General features: G+C 44.8%; 1 protein-coding gene across 1 annotated transcript in view; it reads left to right on the top strand.

Moving 5' to 3' along the window:
* Positions 1–22232, top strand: part of GPR179 (G protein-coupled receptor 179) — a 90882-nt gene that overhangs the window by 53741 nt on the left and 14909 nt on the right. Inside the window, exons 3-8 of the mRNA XM_068262401.1 lie at positions 3325–3409; positions 8908–9101; positions 11740–11808; positions 11896–12005; positions 21568–21806; positions 21900–22038. Coding sequence (XP_068118502.1) covers positions 3325–3409; positions 8908–9101; positions 11740–11808; positions 11896–12005; positions 21568–21806; positions 21900–22038 — 836 coding nt within the window. The remainder of the gene's footprint in view (positions 1–3324; positions 3410–8907; positions 9102–11739; positions 11809–11895; positions 12006–21567; positions 21807–21899; positions 22039–22232) is intronic.

Genomic DNA, 22232 nt, shown 5'->3' with positions numbered 1-22232 from the left:
TTTACAGTTGTGCCATACGCCTTCCATTTCTGAATGATCGCTTGAACAGTGCTCCGTGGGATGTTCAAGGCTTTGGAAATCTTTTTGTAGCCTAAGCCTGCTTTAAATTTCTCAATAACTTGATCCCTGACCTGTCTGGTGTGTTCTTTGGATTTCACGGTGTTGTTGCTCCCAATATTCTCTTAGACAACCTCTAAGGCCCTCACAGAGCAGCTGTATTTGTACTGACATTAGATTACACACAGGTGCACTCTATTTAGTCATTAGCACTCATCAGGCAATGTCTATAGGCAACTGACTGCACTCAGTTCAAAGGGGGCCGAATAACTATGCACACACCACTTTGCAGTTTTTTATTTGTAAAAAAAAGTTTGGATTCAAATATGATTTTCGTTGCATTTCTCACGTGTACACCACTTTGTATTGGTCTTTCATATGGAATTCCAATAAAATTGATTCATGTTTGTGGCAGTAATATGACAAAATGTGGAAAACTTCAAGGGGGCCGAATACTTTTGCAACCCACTGTATATTAATATATATATATATATATATATATATATATATATATATACTGTATATATAACTGGTCTAACTAGAGTACATATATATCGGCAGTGTCTGCATATATATATATATATGCTCTGAAAACTAGATGACTAGGCACAGTAGCAAGACAAGGTCCAGCGCTCAGCGAACTGATAGCTATAACGGACAGCGAGTAACTGAATGCCCAGGGCTTATATAGCAAGAATAGAGCACAGACCAAGCTCCCAGGAAAATCAGACCAATCAGCAACATCCCTGCAGCAAGTGTCAGCTGACCACAGGAATCAGCGGACACACCTCAGACACGCCTCCTGAAACCTATAAAGGCAGCTCTGAACTGCGCGCATCCTCCTAGGGAGACTGCCAGAAACAACACGCTGACCCACATCGACAGGGCAGCCGGATATGCAAACATGCTGACTCACGTCTACAGGGAAGCCGGGGATGCGATTGACCAAAGAGGAAGAGGAAGCTTCCTCCAGCTGCTCAACACTATCAGAACAGCCTCCATAGACAAAACCAGATAAGTTTGTTACAGTGTCATTGTGGTGAAGAGTTTAGCTGAACTTAATTCAGGATGAATATCATTCCATTTTTGGATTGTCAATGTTGAGGGACCTGATATGAATAGAAAATAAATTGTACTCTTCACATTGTAGCAGCACAGCTCACTGGGTAAAAAGTTGATCTGCTCAGAAATGTTATCTAAGATTGTTTTCTTGCATGTATATTAGAGCCGGGGTATTAAACAAATGTTATGCCGTCTTTTTTTTAGATTATAGGTACAGTAATGTAATTTGGGAGTTTGAAATGCTTTATGATTGTTCAGATTGTTCTGAGATGGTGGAATTTGAGTGAACTGCACGTTAACCTGTTTCACTGTTTGAGCAACTGGCAACCAATACATGGCAGCATCTACTGCTGGTGCTTACTCTAAATCAAGCATAGATTGTTTGGCCTTGATTTCCTTGGTATGTCATACAAGGTTTTGGCCATACAGCTGTGTGATTAACAACTAGCAGGGTCCTTGATGACTAGGCACCTTTGGAAGAAACCATTGTGATTTATAGGAACAACAGCCTTCTATTGAAAAGGGAAATGATGCTCTTTTGAGGTGAATTTATCTAGGTCACTTGTATAATGCCCATTTCTAGGGAGAGATCTAAAAAACATAATCTAATAGCTGAAAGTGGACCCAAATTAAAAATACAAGATTTCAGAAATAAAATCTATTTTCTAAATTATAATAATAAATAGCAGCCTTTTTTCAGCTGCATGATGACAGATATAAAATATTTTACATTTATTGGAGGAACCCTTCCCTTCCTTTCAAATTGCCGGGATATTTCCGGCAAACTGGTGGAGTAGATGGTGTCCGGCAATGGAGGAATTGCTAATGGCTGCCCCCAGTATAACCCTAGCTATGAAAAGAGAAGGGTGAAAAGCATGCACTGAAATGATCATAGGTTTGAAGGAGTGTTTATTTGTATGTGTCCGAGTGGTGCAACTAAATATTTTTAATTAAAAAAAATGTTTGGTTTGGGTCCGCTTTAACCAGCCGGGCGGTATGGACGAGCTCAGCTCGTCCATCACCGCCGGAGGCTGCCGCTCAGGCCCTGCTTGGCCGATTTTCATCAAATAAAGAGCAGCACACGCAGCCGGCACTTTGCCAGCCGCGTGTGCTGCCAGATCGCCGCCGCTCTGCGGCGATCCGCCGCGAGCAGCGGCGAAAGAGGGTCCCCCCAGCCGCCTGAGCCCAGCGTAGCCGGAACAAAAAGTTCCGGCCAGCGCTAAGGGCTGGATCGGAGGCGGCTGACGTCAGGACGTCGGCTGACGTCCATGACGTCACTCCGCTCGTCGCTATGGTGACGATGTAAGCAAAACAAGGAAGGCCGCTCATTGCGGCCTTCCTTGTTTATTCTGGGCGCCGGAGGCGATCGGAAGAACGCCTCCGGAGCGCCCTCTAGTGGGCTTTCATGCAGCCAACTTTCAGTTGGCTGCATGAAATAGTTTTTTTTTTATTTAAAAAAAACCCTCCCGCAGCCGCCCTGGCGATCTTAATAGAACGCCAGGGTGGTTAATAATCAGTGTATTCAAATTCTGGGAGGTCCAGTAGATGAACTTCAGGTTTGGAAACCCATGTAACTGTAAGAAAATGAGACAAGAAGAGCAGCAGGAGCGTCAACAGAGTTGTATTTCTGGGAAATGGAAAATGTAAAGAAATAGCAATTACTCACAAACGTGGCTATAACTATACGTATAAACTATAGGCAACCACAATTGAGGAAATGTGGAGAAAGACCATCTCCATGCGGTTATGATGACTCAGTTGGGTCATGCTCCAGAAAAAAACAAAGAACCACTGGATGTAATCGCACAGGTGACCCCTGGAATGGGGAGGAAACAATGCAAGATGGGAGGAGGCACTCCAATTGTGGTACAATATGTATTGAGTGGAGGTAAGTAACAGGGACAATTATGAAGCTAAGGTTTTTTATTGTTAGACATCAATAAAGAGACAACACATTTCACAGGACCTGCTAGTTTCCTCAGGTCAATACAAGACAGTGAGGCAGCGTATGTATCTCCTCATTTGGTGCTCTGAAACTGCGGTACATAGCTCAGACACTGTCTCGTATTGACCTGAGGAGATGGACAGAGACAGAGTTGGAGATGGACAGACTAAAATATATTTGAATTATATTTTTAGTGAACATGTCCTATATTGACACTGGCCTTTAGTTGTCATGTTCTGAGCTGCATATCCCCCCCATAGTGCATATCGGATGAAAGAGACGGCTCCATCTTGGGCAGGTACCGATGCGTGTGCCAGCCTGGCTATTACAGGACCAAAACTCATGGTAAAGTAACATTGTGTGTACCTATGTATGTGCATAGCGGTGTATTCTTTAATGTGGATACTTAACAAATATTAAAGAACAATTCCAGCCAACCTCTTTCTTAAGTTTTGCATGGAGTAAAAATGGTTGGAACCTCTTCAGGTTGTTACTGTATGTCCTCCCTGGAGTATTATTAATCTCCCTTCAAATCCTGATGACACCAATACTCTTTATGCAAGTCAGCTGTGTCACCACAAAACAAATGGGACAGAATTAAAAGCTTGATAGAGGTTCTGCCTTCTTTGACCGCTACAAAAAGTGGTGTTGTTTATTGCTAACTTTTGGGTTGATTCACAAAGCAGCCATATGCTGTAATTCGTCAATTTATGAACATTGTATTTCATGCAAGGAAAACTTTATGTGCCGAAAGTCTAACAGTTGAAAACGTAAGGGGTCTGTTGATGTTCTAATATTGGGTGAGAGAGCACATAATACATGAGCAGGCAAATATGTTGAACCTGCTATCGTGTTCAATTGCCCATTTTTTTATTTTTTTTTAACTATATAGTTAATGGGTGTTATGTTTTGAGTGTTAAGACTTCACGGTCCATAAGCAATTCACCTTTTCTCCTAAGTTTTCACCTTTAGGGCCTGTTCAGACTGTCAGCGTATCAAGAACGCGTATAAAATCAAAGAAACGCAAGTTGAAAAATGCATGCGTTTTTCTTGCGTTCTAATGCGTTTTCTATTGTGTTTTGCACACACACGTGACCCAGGGGAAAAAAAAAGAATTATGGGAATTGCAGAGGAAAACGTACGCTTAAAACGCAATAGTACGCCTTTTTGATACGCGTCCATAGACTTTCATTGCGTCCGTTTCTATGCGTGACGCACAGAACTGCATGCAGCAATGCGGATAAGAAACGTATGCGTCTCATACGCATACATGTGAACTAGCCCATTCAAAAGCATTAGGAGCCGTCTCTATGCATTTTTGGTACCTGTACGCGTTCCCTGAAAATGGCTAGGAACGCACATAGTCTGAACAGGCCCTAAATCATCTATTTAAAATACAGTGGGATGCGAAAGTTTGGGCAACTTTGTTAATCGTCATGTTTTTCCTGTATATATCGTTGGTTGTTATGATAAAAAATGTCAGTTAAATATATCATACAGGAGACACACACAGTGATATTTGAGAAGTGAAATGAAGTTTATTGGATTTACAGAAAGTATGCAATAATTGTTTAAACAACATTAGGCAGGTGCATACATTTGGGCACCACAAAATCAATATTTAGTAGATCAGAAATTACAGCCTCTAAATGCTTCCTGTAGAATCCAATAAGAGTCTGGATTCTGGTTGAAGGTATTTTGGACCATTCCTCTTTACAAAACATCTCTAGTTTATTCAGGTTTGATGGCTTCAGAGCATGGACAGCTCTCTTTAACTCACACCACAGATTTCAATTACATTTAGGTCTGGGGACTGAGATGGCCATTCCAGAACGTTGTACTTTTTCCTCTGCATGAATGCCTTAGCGGATTTTGAGCAGTGTTTACGGTCATTGTCTTGTTGAAAGATCCAGTGCTGGGTAGCTTCAGCTTTGTCACTGATTCCTGGACATTGGTCTCCAGAATCATCTGATACTGATTGGAATCCTTGTGTCCCTCAACTTTGGCAAAATTCCCAGTCCCTGCACTACCCCCACAGCCCCACAGAATGATGGAACCACCACCATATTTTACTGTAGGTAGCAGGTGTTTTTCTTGAAATGCTGTGTTGTTTTTCCTCCATGCATAACACCCCTTGTTATGCCCAAATAACTCAATTTTAGTTTTACCAGTCCACAGCACCTTATTCTAAAATGAAGCTGGCTTGTCCAAATGTGCTTTAGCATACCTCCAGCGGCTCTGTTTGTGCTGTGGGAGGAGAAAAGGCTTCCTCTGCATACAGCATCTACTTATGTAAAGTGCGCTGAATGGGCTAAACCATGCACAGTGACTCCATCTGCAGCAAGATGATGTTGTAGGTCATTGGTGCTGGTCTGTGGGTTGACTCTGACTGTTCTCACCATTCATCACTTCTGTTTATCCGAGATTTTTCTTGGTCTGCCACTTCAGGCCTTAACTTGAACTGAGCCTGTGGTCTTCCATTTCCTCAATATGTTCATAACTGTGGAAACAGACAGTGGAAATTTCTGAGACTGCTTTCTGTATCCTTCCCCCAAACCATGATGGTGCACAATCTTTGTCTTCAGGTCATTTGAGAGGGGTTTTTTTGAGACCCCCATGTTGCTAGCCTTCAGATAAATTTAAAAGAGTAGGGAAACTTACAATTGACCCCCTTAAATACTCTTTCTTATAATTGGATTCACCTGTGTATGTAGGTCAGGGGTCACTGAGCTTACCAAGCCAATTTGAGTTCCAATAATTAGTTCTAAAGGTTTTGGAATCAATAAAATGACAGGGTTTTGGAATCAATAAAATGACAACAGTGCCTAAATGTATGCACCTGTGTAATTTTATTCAAACAATTATTGCGCACTTTCTGTAAATGCAATAAACTTAATTTCACTTCTCAAATATCACTATGTGTGTCTCCTATATGATATATTTAACTGACATGATATATTTAACTGACACCCTGCAGAGGTCGGGGCCCTGGGGCATTTGCCCCCTTTGCCTCAATGGCAGCGCCGGCCCTGTGGGCCCACGTATATACATGTGTTACAGCATAACACTGCTGAATCAACCACTTTGTCTCTGTTAGCGAGATTTGTGTAACTTTGTTTTTGGATAGTATATGCTGTATTTCTAGAATATTACTAAATGTTTGGCTGTAGTTGGGCTTTGAAGCTGAACTAAAGTGATGAAGAAAACATAAGCATGCTACAAAATTCGTGGCAACTGGTTTCTATAGATTTTCTCAATCAGCTGCTTTGTTTACAAACAATAATTCCTTATGTTCTGCAACATATAGTCTTTTAGAACAATAGACACAGATCAAGGACTTAAAGGACAACTGAAGTGGGAGGGATATGGAGGCTGCCATATTTATTTCCTTTTAAACAATGCACATTGCCTGACTGCCCTGCTGATCAGTTGCTTCTGATACTTTTACCCATAGACATTGAACAAGCATGCAGATTAGATGTTTATGACAAAAATCTGACTAGATAAACTGCATGCTTGTTTTAGATGTTTGATTCAGACACTACTGCAAAGATCAGCAGGACTGCCAGACAAATGGTATTGTTTAAAAGAAATTAAACATGGCAGCTTCCATATCCCACTGACTTTAGTAGTCCTTTAAATGCCCTCCAGCAAATATCTGTGTAGCGGGTGACATAAATTCCACCTACATAGGATAATCTAAATTTATTTCATACTAACTGATGGCCCGGCATTGCCCGGGTATGTAGTTGGCTGGTGTTGGCTCCGCCCACTTTTTCTAACCCTAACACACAATTACTCAATTACCTAGTTTGTGAGCTTTGCTGTCTTTGGCATCAACAACTTGCATTGAAATGAAACAAATCTGATTGGCTGTGGCTCCACCTCCTTTTTCTGAATTTGAACCCCAGTCACCCAATGACCAACTGTACCAGGTTTGAGGCTTGAGCCATTAACATTGCAAGAATGGCAGCAATTAAATATTCCCCTTGAAAGTCAATAGGTAAATTTTGATTGGCATGTGCAGAGGAGGATACGGGGACAAACGGAGGACACAGGTGGACAACAAGGGACATAGAGCAGGACACAAGGGAGACACAAAGGGGCATAGAGGACACAGGCAGGCACATGGGGATACAGGAGGACACAAGGGGGGCAGAGGAGGGCACAGGGAGACACAAGAGATACAAGGGGGCATGAGGTACAAAGTGGGCATAATCCACAAGTTGCTCCTTCACCATGGATGCACCAGGTTTAGTATATATTTTTAGCTCCGCCCACTTTTTCTAACCCTCACACACAATTACTCAATTACTCAATGACTTAGTTTGTGAGCTTTGCAGTCTTTGGCATCAATAATTTGCATTGAAATGAAAGAAATCTGATTGGCTGTGGCTCCACTACCTTTATGAATTTGAACCCTAGTCACCCAATGACCAACTGTACCAGGTTTGAGGCTTGTGCCATTAACAGCGCAAAAATGGCAGCAATTAAATATTCCCCTTGAAGATCAATAGGTGATTTTTGATTGGCATTTGTAGGCTCCACCCACTTTTGTGAATATTAAACCCAGTAACCCAGTATTGTGCAAAGTTTGAGAACCCTTCCATAAACAGTGTAAGAATGGCTGCAGTTTACATTTTCCCAGTGAAATTTGTATTTGTCTCTGGCCACGTTTTGGTTAGGGATAAAAAGTATCCTATATGTTATTCCAGGTAATGTACTATGTGTGTGCCAAATTTCATTCAAATCCGTTCAGCCATTGTTGCGTGATTGAGTAACAAACATCCAAACTTTTGCATTTATAATATTAGTGACATTAAAGTGAACCTTAAGCCGACCCAAAAAAATGAGATTTACTCACCTGGGGCTTCCCTCAGCCCCCTGCAGCTGATCGGTGCCCTCGCCATGTCCCTCCGATCCTCCTGTCCCCGCCGGCAGGCTACTTCCGGTTTCGTCGTCACCGGCCGCCAGGCTGGGAACGCGAGTGATTCTTCGCGTTCCCAGCCACAATATCTCCCCTTATGCTGCTATTGCGGCCTTCCTTGACGGCCGGTGACGCCGAAACCAGAGGCAGCCGCAGGCGGGGGACAGGAGGATCGGAGGGACACGGCGAGGGCACTGATCAGCTGCAGGGGGCTGAGGGAAGCCCCAGGTGAGTAAAACTCATTTTTTTTGGGTCGGCTTAAGTGTCACTTTAAGGACATACAAATTAGAAAGAATTGTAGGGCATGACAGTCTGCTGTTTCTGGCTCCTGTCCTTTTTCAAATTGCCCCGAACAATGGACTGTCAATGTCCTAGAGTTCTTTTTAATTTTGTATATCTTTTATTTGAAATAAATTACAATTTTCATATGGAGGTGGTGCAGTTTTCTATGAATTTCTGTCTGAAGTTCCTGTGGTGCCCAGGAAATGTTTTCTGCACACCCCACCCAAATGCAGCGTTAAGTCAAAGAGTGCATCTTTATAGAAACTGAAATACATGTATAGTGGGCGGCACAAAGACATTCTCTGTATTCCAAGCAGTCATTGTTCTCGCACACAGTACCTCCTTCAAACTTGCTGTGAAATTACTCACAAAAACAATAAGAGCATATTTACCATTTTTACTATACCATAAAAAGTCTTATACAGTATTGTGAAAAAAAAACACATTTTTTTATATACTAAGTGCTGGTATCTTACAAAGCTTTAGTTCAACTTTAAGTATTTCCATATATTGTGTTTTTGTCTAGAGTGTGTGTACTTTTGTATCCATATCCATAAACATAGTTGTCTTTGTGCATGTTTAAATACACTAGTTTTGATATGTACCTCTATCTTGATCCCTATGCACCTTGCAGGCTTAGACAATTCTTATCCTGGAATCACTGCCTGTATGCCCTGTACTAGGGGATGCAACACCTGTGTGGATGACTCTCCTTGTGTGGTGGTAGAGGACTGGTCCCTTCGTGTTACTGTTTTATCCTTACAAGCCACTGGGATGCTGGCGGTCTTATTGAGCATGTTGGTCTCCTACAACTTCCGAGAGAGCAAAGTAAGTGAACCAATGTCCGGAAAAGAACCCATAACAACAATGCTTTATGACTTGTACTAGTGCAGAAAGGCAAATAGAACTAAACCCACAAGTATCCAAAGAGAAAACTTTTTTACATGTACAATGAGTGTAGGCAAAATCACAGCCCATCTGTACATACCATTCATTGCTCACAATGGGCATCCAGAATATGACACAACATAAACTGATGAGATAAATAGCTGTACACACACACACACACACACACACACACACATATATATGTATGTATATATATATATATATATATATATATATATATATATATATACAGGGCCGGATTTGTACTTTTTACCGCCCAAGGCCAACTATACTGTCTGTATGGTTGTTATCTCTGTGTGCCCCAATGAGCATTTTACTTACTTTCCATCATTGGATGTCACAGACAATAAGTATTTTAGTAATATGCGTATAGATTATAAGTTGTGTTTTCCTTAAGAACTTTATGTTATGTTTGCCATTTTGTTAATGATGGACCCACTGTGTCACCATGAGAATTAGGCTATGTACCTGCAGGGATAGAGCTTACAGGTCTTGCAGGGACGACACAAGTACAGGACACAGTGTACGAAGGGTTAAAGCTGTCCTTGTAGATGGGGATGGCTGCACAGAACAGCTTTACTGCCCTTCACTGAGCCGCCCCTACATTTCTGGTGCCCTAGGCCATGGCCTATGTGGCCTTGCCAGAAATCCGGCCCTGTATATATATATATATATATATATATATATATATATATATATATATATATATATATATATATATATATATATATATACACATACAGTGTATATATATATAGATATATATATATGTATATATATATATATACATCTTTATTTTTTTTTTATTTTTTTTATCGTAGCAGGGAGGCTTTAGAAACTTTATAGGCATGTGTGCTCTTGTGGTCAGGGCATGCTTTGCAATGATGTATGTTCCAACTGCGGCTTTAAGCTCCTTGCCTGATATGCATACATTTTGATGATACTGTGCCCCCCTACCTGTTGACCTGCCTGTGTTTAATGTCAATTACATGTCTCTGATGAGGGTCTGTGGCTTTTTTGGTCTAATCAGGGGACTTGAAATCAACGAGGTCGATTAAAGCTTATATTATACAGACTGAGGAGTGCTGTTACTTAAACTGGGACTCATATTGTAACGATTGCGGAATAATCTCCGTGATCAGCGCACAAGGCGTGCGCTGACACGGCGGAAATCCTCCACAAGCGTATGAAGGGGGGAACCCAGCTTTGGTGCAAGCACCAGTAGAGGGCAATTCCCACCGGCAGATGGCGCTGTGGAGTGCAGACGAGTACAACCGCTGCACGGCCACAGATGCCAGATGGGGATTGTACAGATCAAGACAATGCGGGGCTGAACAGCCCTTAAAGAGAAAGAGCACAGGTGCAGGATGAATGTGTGTTCACCAATCTAGTCACGACCCAGCAACGGTGAACACACATCAGCAGAAACAAAGTAGGAACGCAATCGCGAGAGAGGCGATTGCCAGAGGTGACACAAGGCTTAAGCAAGGCAGGGGACGAGAGTAGCAAAGGCACAGAAAATCATACAATGAGAATGATAAAGGAAATAACAAACGCTAACTAAACGCGAACACCGCACTCATTCGCAACAGCGAACGCGTTTACTACGCGGTCTCCGCGTGTTACGCACAACAGAGACAAGCACGCCTAACTAACCAAAGACAGACAAACACGAAACAGAACGTGAACGCTTGCTTAATGGTTACCTCACCGAGTCTACAAATAGCGCCCGTATCAGACAAGACAGACAAACAAGAAACAGGAACTAGGCAGACAGGATCCACCGCTCTTCCGCCAGAGCAAGTGTGATCCAAGCAGGAACACAGATCAGAAAGATCCACAGCCGCTAGCGCTAGCGGCTAGTGCGATCTAAACTCAGGAACAAGAAAACAGATCAGAAGGATCCACAGCGCTAGCGCTAGAGGCTAGTGCGATCCAGGAAGACAGAACAGAAGGATCCACAGCACTAGTGCAAGGCGAGTGCGATCCAGGAAGACAGAACAGAAGGATCCACAGCACTAGCGCAAGGCGAGTGCGATCCAGGCAAGACAGATCAGATGAGATAGCTGGTAGCAACCGCTGCTCCAGCTATACTCCAAGAACAAAGATCAGAAGGATCCACAGCCGCTACCACTAGAGGCTTGTGCGATCCAAACACGACAGATAGATGAGGTAACCGGTAGCAACTGTTGCTCCAGCTTACACTCCAAGAAGAAAGATCAGAACGATTTCCTGTCGACCACCGCTGGGACAGGACAATCGCAACAGACATATTAACGTTGACGGTGAAGCATACTTTTCATTGACTATATGATTGTACACAAGGCAACGCGAGCATAATGTGCAACACCACTATCCCGATCCGTTGGGTTGGGTTCCTGCTGTCACAGGAAAGGCAACGCAATGGCCACTATGAACATGGCCTCAATGAAGGATAACGTTGTTTAATGATGTCTTCATTTTGATCTACCCACAATGATATTTAGAGTGCTTTTCTGCTGTGGAACTAAAAGTTTTGGTGGATAGTGACACCTGCACTTTGTTTCTTCCTATTTAGAGGATACGAGCATCGGGTCTTATCCTGCTAGAGACAATCCTGTTTGGAGCACTGCTGCTCTACTTTCCAGTAAGTGAAGTAAAAAACCTGAATTACACCTCACATAGCTTGGATGTTGGATAGTCATATTCTAATATTTTTCTTTTTACATTGTAGGTGTTCATTGTGTATTTTAAACCCGGCGTTTTTCGTTGCATAGCCCTTCGCTGGGTTCGTATTCTTGGTTTTTGCATAGTGTATGGAACCCTTGTGCTTAAACTTTACAGGTAAGTACTGTGGGTAGAAGTAGCAAATATTAGCCCAGTTACAAGCTACAGGTGCATACAGTTTTCATGACATTAGCATGCAAGCTAGCTTTGCTTGCATCTCATTGACCTTTCTAGTCATAGGATATCTGATGATAGATGAATCATAATTTTAGTTGTCTATGGCCTCATTTCACTAAGATCATGCTGGAGATAATAAGGCAAGAGAAAACTTACCTCCACACAGTGAGAGAGTAATCTTATCTCTTAATTCCTTAAGTTACCTCCTCTGTAGTTATTTTACCTCCTCTGTAGTTAATTTACCCTCTCTGTAGTTAATTTACCTCCTCTGTAGTTATTTTCACACACCTGTCTTTAACTCTGGAGTTATTTTAAGGATTGGAGAGTTAACTTAAAGATAGAAGAGCTAACTTTAGGCTTGCCTGAGGTAAAATGTTTCCTGAATACTACATGCCTTATCACCATGGTAACAACTCTAGAAGAGTTATTAAAGACAGGAGATAAGCTTAGTGAATTGAGGCCTATGACAACCTCATTCTCCCTTGAATGTTTAGTGCAGTGGAAGAATATGACGAGTTTTTTTTCTTCTCTGGTGAAGGAGATTGGCCTCAATTCACTAAGATCATGCTGGAGATAATAAGGCAAAAGAAAACTTACCACCACACAGTGAGAGCGTTATCTTATCTCTTCATTCCTTAACCACTTCCCGACCGCCTAACGCACAGGGGCGGCCGGGAAGTGGAGCCCTTAACCACTTGCCGACCGCGCACTCATACCGCGCGTCGGCAAAGTGGCAGCTGCAGGACCAGCGACGCAGTATTGCGTCGCCAGCTGCAGGCTGATTAATCAGGAAGCAGCCGCTTGCGCGAGCGGCTGCTTCCTGTCAATTCACGGCGGGGGGCTCCGTGAATAGCCTGTGGGCCGCCGATGGCGGCTCGCAGGCTAAATGTAAACACAAGCGGAAATAATCCGCTTTGTTTACATTGTACGGCGCTGCTGCGTAAGGCAGATCGGCGATCCCCGGCCAATCAGCGGCCGGGGATCGCCGCCATGTGACAGGGGACGTCCTGTCATTGGCTGCACAGGACGGATAGCGTCCTGTGCAGCCCTGATCTCCGGGGGGGAGCAGGTAGGAGAGGGAGGGGGGAATTTCGCCGCGGAGGGGGGCTTTGAGGTGCCCCCGCCAGCCACATGCAGGCAGGAGAGATCGGACCCCCCCAGCACATCATCCCCCTAGTGGGGAAAAAAGGGGGGTGATCTGATCTCTCTGCCTGCTACATGATCTGTGCTGGGGGCTGCAGAGCCCACCCAGCACAGATCACTCAACACAGCGCTGGTCCTTAAGGGGGGGTAAAGGGTGGGTCCTCAAGTGGTTAAGGACCAGCTCACCCACAGAGGCGGCGGTCCTTGTAAGGCCACTTAGCAGCGCCGGCGAGCGGAGGAATCCGCACTATTAGCCAATCAGGGAGTATAAGGCACTTTGTTAGGTAAACAAAGTGCCTTATACGTGCTTCCTCCTCGCCTCGTGGTCTCATTGTTCCAGAGACCACCAGCGAGGAGGAAGCCATTACAGGTATACACTGCACATTGCTTTTTTTGGCCTCCAGCCCCCCTGATCTCCCACCCCAGCCTTCAGACCCCCCCCTGATCACCCCAGCAGACCCCTGCCCAGCACCCTTGCACCCCTGTAAACCCCCCCCCCCACCTGCCACTAACTAGCGACGCTGTCCCTTAGTTTAGGTCCCTAACTGCCTCCTAGTCACCCCTGATCCCCCCCCCTACCTTTAGATCACCCCCACACCCCATCCCAGACTACCCCCCTGTATACTGTATACATCTGTATACAGCTACCTTACCCCCTGATCCCCCTCTGATCCCCCTCTGATCACCTGTCTATCACCTGTCCATCACCCCTCAGCACTCCCAGCCATCAGAGCAGACCCTAACTGCCCCGCGGGGGTAACCGATCACCTGCCCAGGCCCTCGATTGCCCTCATACCCCCCTTCTGATTACATCCCCTTCTCTTTGTTTACATCTGTCCTCCCCAGCAATCACTAACTGATCTTTGATCAGTAACCCCCTGTGTCTGCCTCTCATCAGATCAGGACTCAGTCTGCCCCGTGCAGGTTCCTGATCAACCCCTCACCCGCTCAAATCGCCCTCAGACCCCCCCCCCCCCCCCTAATCACCGTCCAAGTGCATTGTATTTGACTGTGCTGCGCTTGTATTCGATTGTGCTGCGCTTGTATTCGATTGTGCTGCGATTGTATTTGATTGTCCCGTGATCTGCTTCAATTGTCCTGTGATTGTTTGATTGCCTCTGAGACTCCACTTCCCAACAACCCCCACCCCACCACCACCCCCACCCCCCATCACCTTCCGAGTGCATCAGATTTGATTGTGCTGTGATTGGATTCGATTGTGCTGTAATTGTATTTGATTGTCCCGTGATCGGCTTCGATTGCCCCGTGATTGTTTGATTGCCTGAGACCCCACTTCCCACCACACCCAACCCCACCCCCCCCCCACCACACCCAACCCCACCCTCCCCCCCCACCACCTCCAACCACCACCTTCCGAGTGCATCAGATTTGCTTGTGCTGTGATTGGAGTCGATTGTGCTGTAATTGTATTTGATTGTCCCGTGATCGGCTTCGATTGTCCCGTGATTGTTTGATTGCCTCTGAGACCCCACTTCCCGCCACACCCAACCCCACCCTCCCCCCATCACCTTCCGAGTGCATCAGATTTGATTGTGCTGTAATTGTATTTGATTGTCCCGTGATCGGCTTCGAGTGCCCCGTGATTGTTTGATTGCCTGAGACCCCACTTCCCGCCACACCCAACCCCACCCTCCCCCCCACCACACCCAACCACACCCTCCCCCCCACCACACCCAACCACCACCCTCCCCCCCACCACACCCAACCACCACCTTCCGAGTGCATCAGATTTGCTTGTGCTGTGACTGGAGTCGATTGTGCTGTAATTGTATTTGATTGTCCCGTGATTGTTTGATTGCCTCTGAGACCCCACTTCCCACCAACCCCAATACCTCTCAAATACTCCCTTTTTGCTAGGTAGGTGCTCTTTTTTTCTGGGTAGTCTCGGAGGAAAACCCCATAAATTTAGCAATCCACAATGGCAAGAAGGGGGCTTTCTGATGACGAGGTATACAGGTACATGGACCAGTCGGATGAGTTCTTTTGGGAAGAATCATCCGTCGAATCTTCCGGGTCCGAATTTGAACCTGTAGAAAGCAGTGGTTCCCTGACCGAAAGTGATGACGAGGCTTTGGTCCCGGCTAGAGCCAGGCGTACCAGACCCCAAGTCGTTAGACCGCAGGTGGCGCAGGATCCGCCTCAAGGGCAGCAGGGTGGTGCTAGCGCTGTTGATAGTTTTCTTGGTGAGGCAGGCACCAGCAGCGCAGCATCTCCTGGACTTGGTACCAGTACTTCTGTAGACCCTGGCGAAGTGGTGAGCGTCAGCATGGAAGTTGAAACTGGTACGGTGGCAAGTGCAGTAGTACCCCCGTCGCAGCCACCAAGAAGAAGACGGGCCCGTAGTACCCATAGACTCCCAGAGGTGCTGGCACAACCAGATTGGCAATCCCCTGATTCCGCCGCACCTGTAGTGCCCCCTTTCACCGCCCAGTCTGGAGTCCAGGTGGCGACAGCTCATCTAGGAACGGCCCTAGACTTTTTGCAGCTGTTCATCACCCAGGTTCTCTTGGACTTAATTGTGGTTGAGACCAACCGTAAAGCCACACAATTCATCACCGAGCACCCGGAGAGCATGTATGCCCAGCCTTTCCGGTGGAAACCAGTCCAAGTTTCCGACATTAAAATCTTTTTGGCCCTTATCCTTCACTTGGGACTAATGAAACAGAATGTATTGCGGGCGTATTGGTCTACGAACCCAGTACATCATGTTCCCTTGTACCCTGCTGCCATGTCCAGGACACAATTTGAGTCCATCCTGCGCTTCCTGCACTTCAACGACGACGAAACCTGTCATGAAAGGGGCCACTCTGCTTATGACCGGCTCCAAAAAATTCGGCCCCTCATAGACCACCTGTCATCAACATTTGCAGATGCTTATATCCCTGAACAGCACATCTGCGTAGACGAGTCCCTCTTACGCTTTACCGGGCGCCTTGGCATCAAACAGTACATCCCAAGCAAGCGCGCCCGGTATGGGGTGAAACTGTATAAGCTCTGTGAAAGGGCCACACGCTATACATGTCGTTTTAGGGTCTATGAGGGAAAAGACTCAAAATTGGAGCCGGTCGGATGCCCTGACTACCTGGGGAGCAGTGGAAAGGTTGTGTGGGACTTGGTGTCACCCTTGTTCCAGAAGGGGTACCATCTTTTTGTGGACAATTATTACACAAGTGTGGCCCTCTTTCAGCACTTAAAGTTAGAAGGAATCCGATGCTGTGGCACTGCGTGGCCTAGTCGCCAGGGCTTCCCCCAATGGCTCGTTACCACCAGACTTGAACGGGGGCAGAGGGCCTCCTTGCGTACTGAAGACCTGCTCGCAGTGAAATGGAGGGACAAGAGGGACGTTTACTTTCTGTCCATCATTCACACAGACACGACAGTCCAAATTCAACGGGCAACTAAGGTCATTGAAAAGCCCCTTGTCGTCCACGAATATAATGTCATCATGGGAGGGGTGGACTTCAATGACCAGAGGTTAGCGCCCTATTTAATTACCCGGAAAACAAGACGCTGGTATAAGAAAGTGTCTATTTATCTGATTCAATTGGCAGTTTATAACAGCTTTGTTCTCTACAGTAAGGCTGGGAGAACTGGATCTTTCCTCCAATTTCAGGAACAGTACATTCTGGACATCCTGTATCCAGGAGGTGCCAGCCCCCCCCCCCCCCCCCCCAGATGCAACTAGCCGACTGCATGGAAAGCATTACGCCTATCAGCTTCCGTGTGCCCCAGGTCAACGCATCTGAAGAAAACGTTGCCGTGTCTGCAGCAGGGCTGGAACAAGGACTGACACCGTTTATTATTGTCCCCGCTGTCCTGACCAGCCTGGCAGTGGCGTAGCTAAGGAGCTATGGGCCCTGGTGCAAGGTTTACATGGGGCCCCCCAAGCGCTCTATACATAACAATTGATACGGCACACCAAAACCTGCCAAGGACAACCACAGTGTCAGAGGTGCAAGAATGGGATGGGGAACAGTTTGTTAATGATTACTACTAATAAAAGCACCTATAGAAGTGTTTATTACCAGCGTAGGACCAATAGAGAGCTAATACTGTGGTTGAGGGAGGGCCCTTTGGGGCCCCTCTGGCCCAAGGGCCCCGATGTGGTCGCTACCTCTGCACTCCCTATTGCTACGCCCCTGCAGCCTGGCCTATGCGTAGGGCAGTGTTTTGAGAGGTACCACGAGCAGGTACACTATTAGAACCTAGGGAACTCCAGACACAGGAGTAGGCACACACTCAGTGGTCTTTCGCACATTGTCGCAGGGAGAGGAGAGGTAAGCTTGAAAACCAAACGGGTAAGCATAAAAGTCGGAAGAAGGATCGGTTTCTATGCTTGATATTGCTGATCTGTCCTGGGTTGGCGATATAAGACGGCATGTTTGAATTTCCCTTGAGTGTGGACACCCCCGGTTTATATGTGATTTGGGCCTATGATGATGTTTTAATGCCACACAGAGTCATCTCTATTGGCAGGCATATTGCTGAATCCTACAGGCATAATGCTGTATACTAAAGTTCTGAGGCCCAGTCACATAAGTTGGTGGCTCACCCTGAGTGCAAGGTGGCACAGGGTGTCTCTCTCCTGAGGTTATCACTGCCATTGATGTGGAGGAAGATCTGCCATTGATGTGGAGCAAGATCTGCCATTGATGTGGAGCAAGGTATGTTTGCCGTTCATTTTTCCTTTCAGCCCAGAGTGCATTACCCGTATACCCAATATAAGGAGTATAGCAGAAACTCCTAATACTGGCCATACATGTAATGATTGCAGAGACCCTAAAATTCCAGGACAGACTTCACAAATGACCCCATTTTGGAAAGAGGACACCCTAAAGTATTATGTGAGGTGCACGGTGAGTTCATAAAAGATTTTAGTTTTTGTCACAAGTTAGCAGAATTTTTTTTTTTAACAAAGTGTCATTTTCCGTTTACTTGTGACAAAAAATAAAATTTTCAATGACCTCACCATTACCCTCATGGAATACCTTGTTGTGTATTCTTTCCAAAATGGGGTCATTTGTGGGGTTTGTTAACTGTCCTGGCAAGTGGGCGGGGTGCTAAATTTTGAGCACCCCTGTAAAGCCTAAAGGTACTCATTGGACTCTGGGCCCCTTAGCGCAGTTAGGGTGCAAAAAAGTGCCACACATGTGGTATCGCCGTACTCGGGAGAAGTAGTATAATGTGTTTTGGGGTGTATTTTTACACATACCCATGCTGGGTGGGAGAAATAACTCTGTAAATGACAATCTTTTGATTTTTTTTACACACAATTGTCCATTTACAGTGTTATTTCTTCCACCCAGCATGGGTATGTGTAAAAATACACCCCAAAACACATTGTACTACTTCTCCCAAGTACGGCGATACCACATGTGTGGCACTTTTTTTGCACCCTAACTGCGCTAAAGGGCCCAAAGTCCAATGAGTACCTTTAGGATTTCACAGGTCATTTTGCGGAATTTGATTTCCAGACTACTCCTAACGGTTTAGGGCCCCTAAAATGCCAGGGCAGTATAGGAACCCCACAAATGACCCAATTTTAGAAAGAAGACACCCCAAGGTATTCATTTAGGAGTATGGTGCATTCATAGAAGATTTTATTTTTTTGTCACAAGTTAGCGGAAATTGATTTTAATTGTTTTTTTTCACAAAGTGTCATGTTCCACTAACTTGTGACAAAAAATAAAATCTTCTATGAACTCACCATACCCCTAACAGAATACCTTGGGGTGTCTTCTTTCTAAAATGGGGTCATTTGTGGGGTTCCTATATTGCCCTGGCATTTTAGGGGCCCTAAACCGTTAGGAGTAGTCTGGAAATCAAATTCCGCAAAATGACCTGTGAAATCCTAAAGGTACTCATTGGACTTTGGGGCCTTTAGCGCAGTTAGGGTGCAAAAAAAGTGCCACACATGTGGTATCGCCGTACTCGGGAGAAGTAGTACAATGTGTTTTGGGGTGTATTTTTACACATACCCATGCTGGGTGGGAGAAATAACTCTGTAAATGGACAATTGTGTGTAAAAAAATCAAAAGATTGTCATGCCAAAGTCCAATGAGCACCTTTAGGCTTTACAGGGGTGCTTACAATTTAGCACCCCCCAAAATGTCAGTAAACACACCCCACAAATGACCCCATTTTGGAAAGTAGACACTTCAAGGTATTCAGAGAGGGGCATGGTGAGTCCGTGGCAGATTTCATTTTTTTTTTGTCGCAAGTTAGAAGAAATGGAAACTTTTTTTTTTTTTGTCACAAAGTGTCATTTTCCGCTTACTTGTGACAAAAAATAATATCTTCTATGAACTCACTATGCCTCTCAGTGAATAGTTTGGGATGTCTTCTTTCCAAAATGGGGTCATTTGGGGGGTATTTATACTATCCTGGAATTCTAGCCCCTCATGAAACATGACAGGGGGTCAGAAAAGTCATAGATGCTTGAAAATGGGAAAATTCACTTTTTGCACCATAGTTTGTAAACGCTATAACTTTTACCCAAACCAATAAATATAGGCTGAATGGGTTTTTTTTTTTATCAAAAACATGTTTGTCCACATTTTTCGCGCTGCATGTATACAGAAATGTTACTTTATTTGAAAAATGTCAGCACAGAAAGTTAAAAAAATCATTTTTTTGCCAAAATTAATGTCTTTTTTGATGAATATAATAAAAAGTAAAAATCGCAGGAGCAATCAAATAGCACCAAAAGAAAGCTTTATTAGTGACAAGAAAAGGAGCCAAAATTCGTTTAGGTGGTAGGTTGTATGAGCGAGCAATAAACCGTGAAAGCTGCAGTGGTCTGAATGGAAAAAAAGTGGCCGGTCCTTAAAGCGGAATATAACCCTGCATTTCAACTTTGCTCTAAAACATTATTTACAGCATATTATATGCAAAAAGCATTTTTTTTTTAGTAGACCAGCATTGGAAGGGTTAAACACAGAGGTTTTAAGTTCCGTGCAGACGTTCAGATAGTTACATTCTATTTAGTTAGATGTATCTATTGATAAACAGTTATACACTCTTTGGCTGTCCTCCAAGCTCCTTCTCAGTGAGAGAGATGAGTCACAATAAACACTTAGATACTTATTTGTAAACAAAAAGTATCTAACTGAAGTTCGGATGCTCTGCAAAAATCTCCAGGGACTTTAAAGCCCTGTGTAACCCTTCCAATGCTGGTCTAGTAAAAAAAAAATGCTGGTTGCATATAATATACTGTAAATAATGTTTTAGAGCAAAGTTGAAATGCAGGGTTATATTCCGCTTTAAGGGGGGGTAAAGCCCACGATCCTCAAGTGGTTAAGTTACTGCCTCTGTAGTTAAGTTACCTCTTCTGTAGTTATTTTCACACACAGTTAATTAACAGCCTGTCTTTAACTTAAGAATTCTGGAGTTATTTTAAAGACAGAAGAGTTAACTTTAAAGGAATACTTAAGGCAAAAAAAAAATGACATTTACTCACCTGGGGCATCCCTCAGCCCCCCGAAGCTGGATGGTGCCCTCGCAGCCCCGCTCCGATCGTCCTGTCCCCGCCGGCGGCTACTTCCGGTTCGGCGACAGCCGCCGACAGGCTGGGAACGCGGCTGATTTTCAGCGTTCCCAGCCGCTGCTATCACCCTCTATGCTGCTATAGCGTATATATAGACGCTATTGCAGCATAGAGGGTGATAGCAGCGGCTGGGAACGCGGAAAATCAGCCGCGTTCCCAGCCTGTCGGCGGCTGTCGCCGAACCGGAAGTAGCCGCCGGCGGGGACAGGACGATCGGAGCGGGGCTGCGAGGGCACCATCCAGCTTCGGGGGGCTGAGGGATGCCCCAGGTGAGTAAATGTCATTTTTTTTTTTTTGCCTTAAGTATTCCTTTAGGTTTGCCTGAGGTAATATGTTTCCTGAATACTAAATGCCTTATCACCATGGTGATAAAGCTAGAAATGTTATTAAAGACAGGAGATAAGCTTAGTGAATTGAGGCCATTGTCTGGAGTCCTAGCTTAATAATGGTGCTGAGATACCTATTTCAGTCCAGCATCTTCTACCTGCCCCCGGCTTCTGTTTCATGTGCATTTAGGTAACAGAAGCAATCTGAGGTAAGCCGGAACATGTTTTGCAGGAAAGGTGTAAGAAATCCAGGACTAAAGTACTGGGCAGGACAGAAAAGGATGCCCTCTGGCAGGGCAGAGTGTTTTAGGATAAAAAAGTGTAATGATGATGATAATGAAAATGTTTGCAAGTCTGTTTTGATCCTTAGGAATTTGGGATAAGGGTCTCTGATCAAACAACGGTTGGGACCTTGAATCAGACCAGATGTAAATACTCAACGAGTTTCTCACATTTATAATGACAGGGTGATGAAGGTTTTCCTTTCGAGGACTGCACAACGTGTTCCCTACCTGACAAGTGTGCGTTTGCTATGCATGTTGGGTGTCATGGTGATGGTCTGCATATGGTTCCTTGTGGGATGGACAGTGGGCATATTGGAAAACATGCAGAGGGGTGTGTCGGCGGTCATACGCTCACAAACACAAGAAGGGCTAATCTTTTACACGTGTGATTATGATCGGTGGGACTACATGATGTCAATCGGTAAGTTTACCATGTCATACCTATCTTACTCGATTTTCAGCAACACGTTATGCACATAGAGGTCTGACTCAACTCTCCGTGCCTTTTCTGTAGCGGAGCTCCTGTTTCTGTTCTGGGGCAGTTACCTGTGCTATGGAGCTCGTACTGTGCCCTCTGCATTCCATGAACCACGTTACATGGGACTGGCAATACACAATGAGATGCTTATATCCACTGCATTCCACATACTCAGGTGAGGTCAGATACAATGATGTACACCTACATCTTTCCAACCCAATTCCTGAGGTCTTTCCAACAACATTCGGGAAATTCTTCATGTGGTTGGCAGTGTAACCTTTTTCTTTGGAGACAAAAGTGATTTGTGAGGGAAAGGCTTGCAGGATGTGATATGGTAAAGCACTGGTAGTGTGTGGCCTGCCTTCCTAT

Source organism: Hyperolius riggenbachi, chromosome 12 (assembly GCF_040937935.1).
Source record: "Hyperolius riggenbachi isolate aHypRig1 chromosome 12, aHypRig1.pri, whole genome shotgun sequence".
Classification (NCBI taxonomy): Eukaryota; Metazoa; Chordata; class Amphibia; order Anura; family Hyperoliidae; genus Hyperolius; species Hyperolius riggenbachi.
Note: the sequence above shows the minus strand (reverse complement) of the source record. Positions and strands in the feature narration are given on the sequence as shown.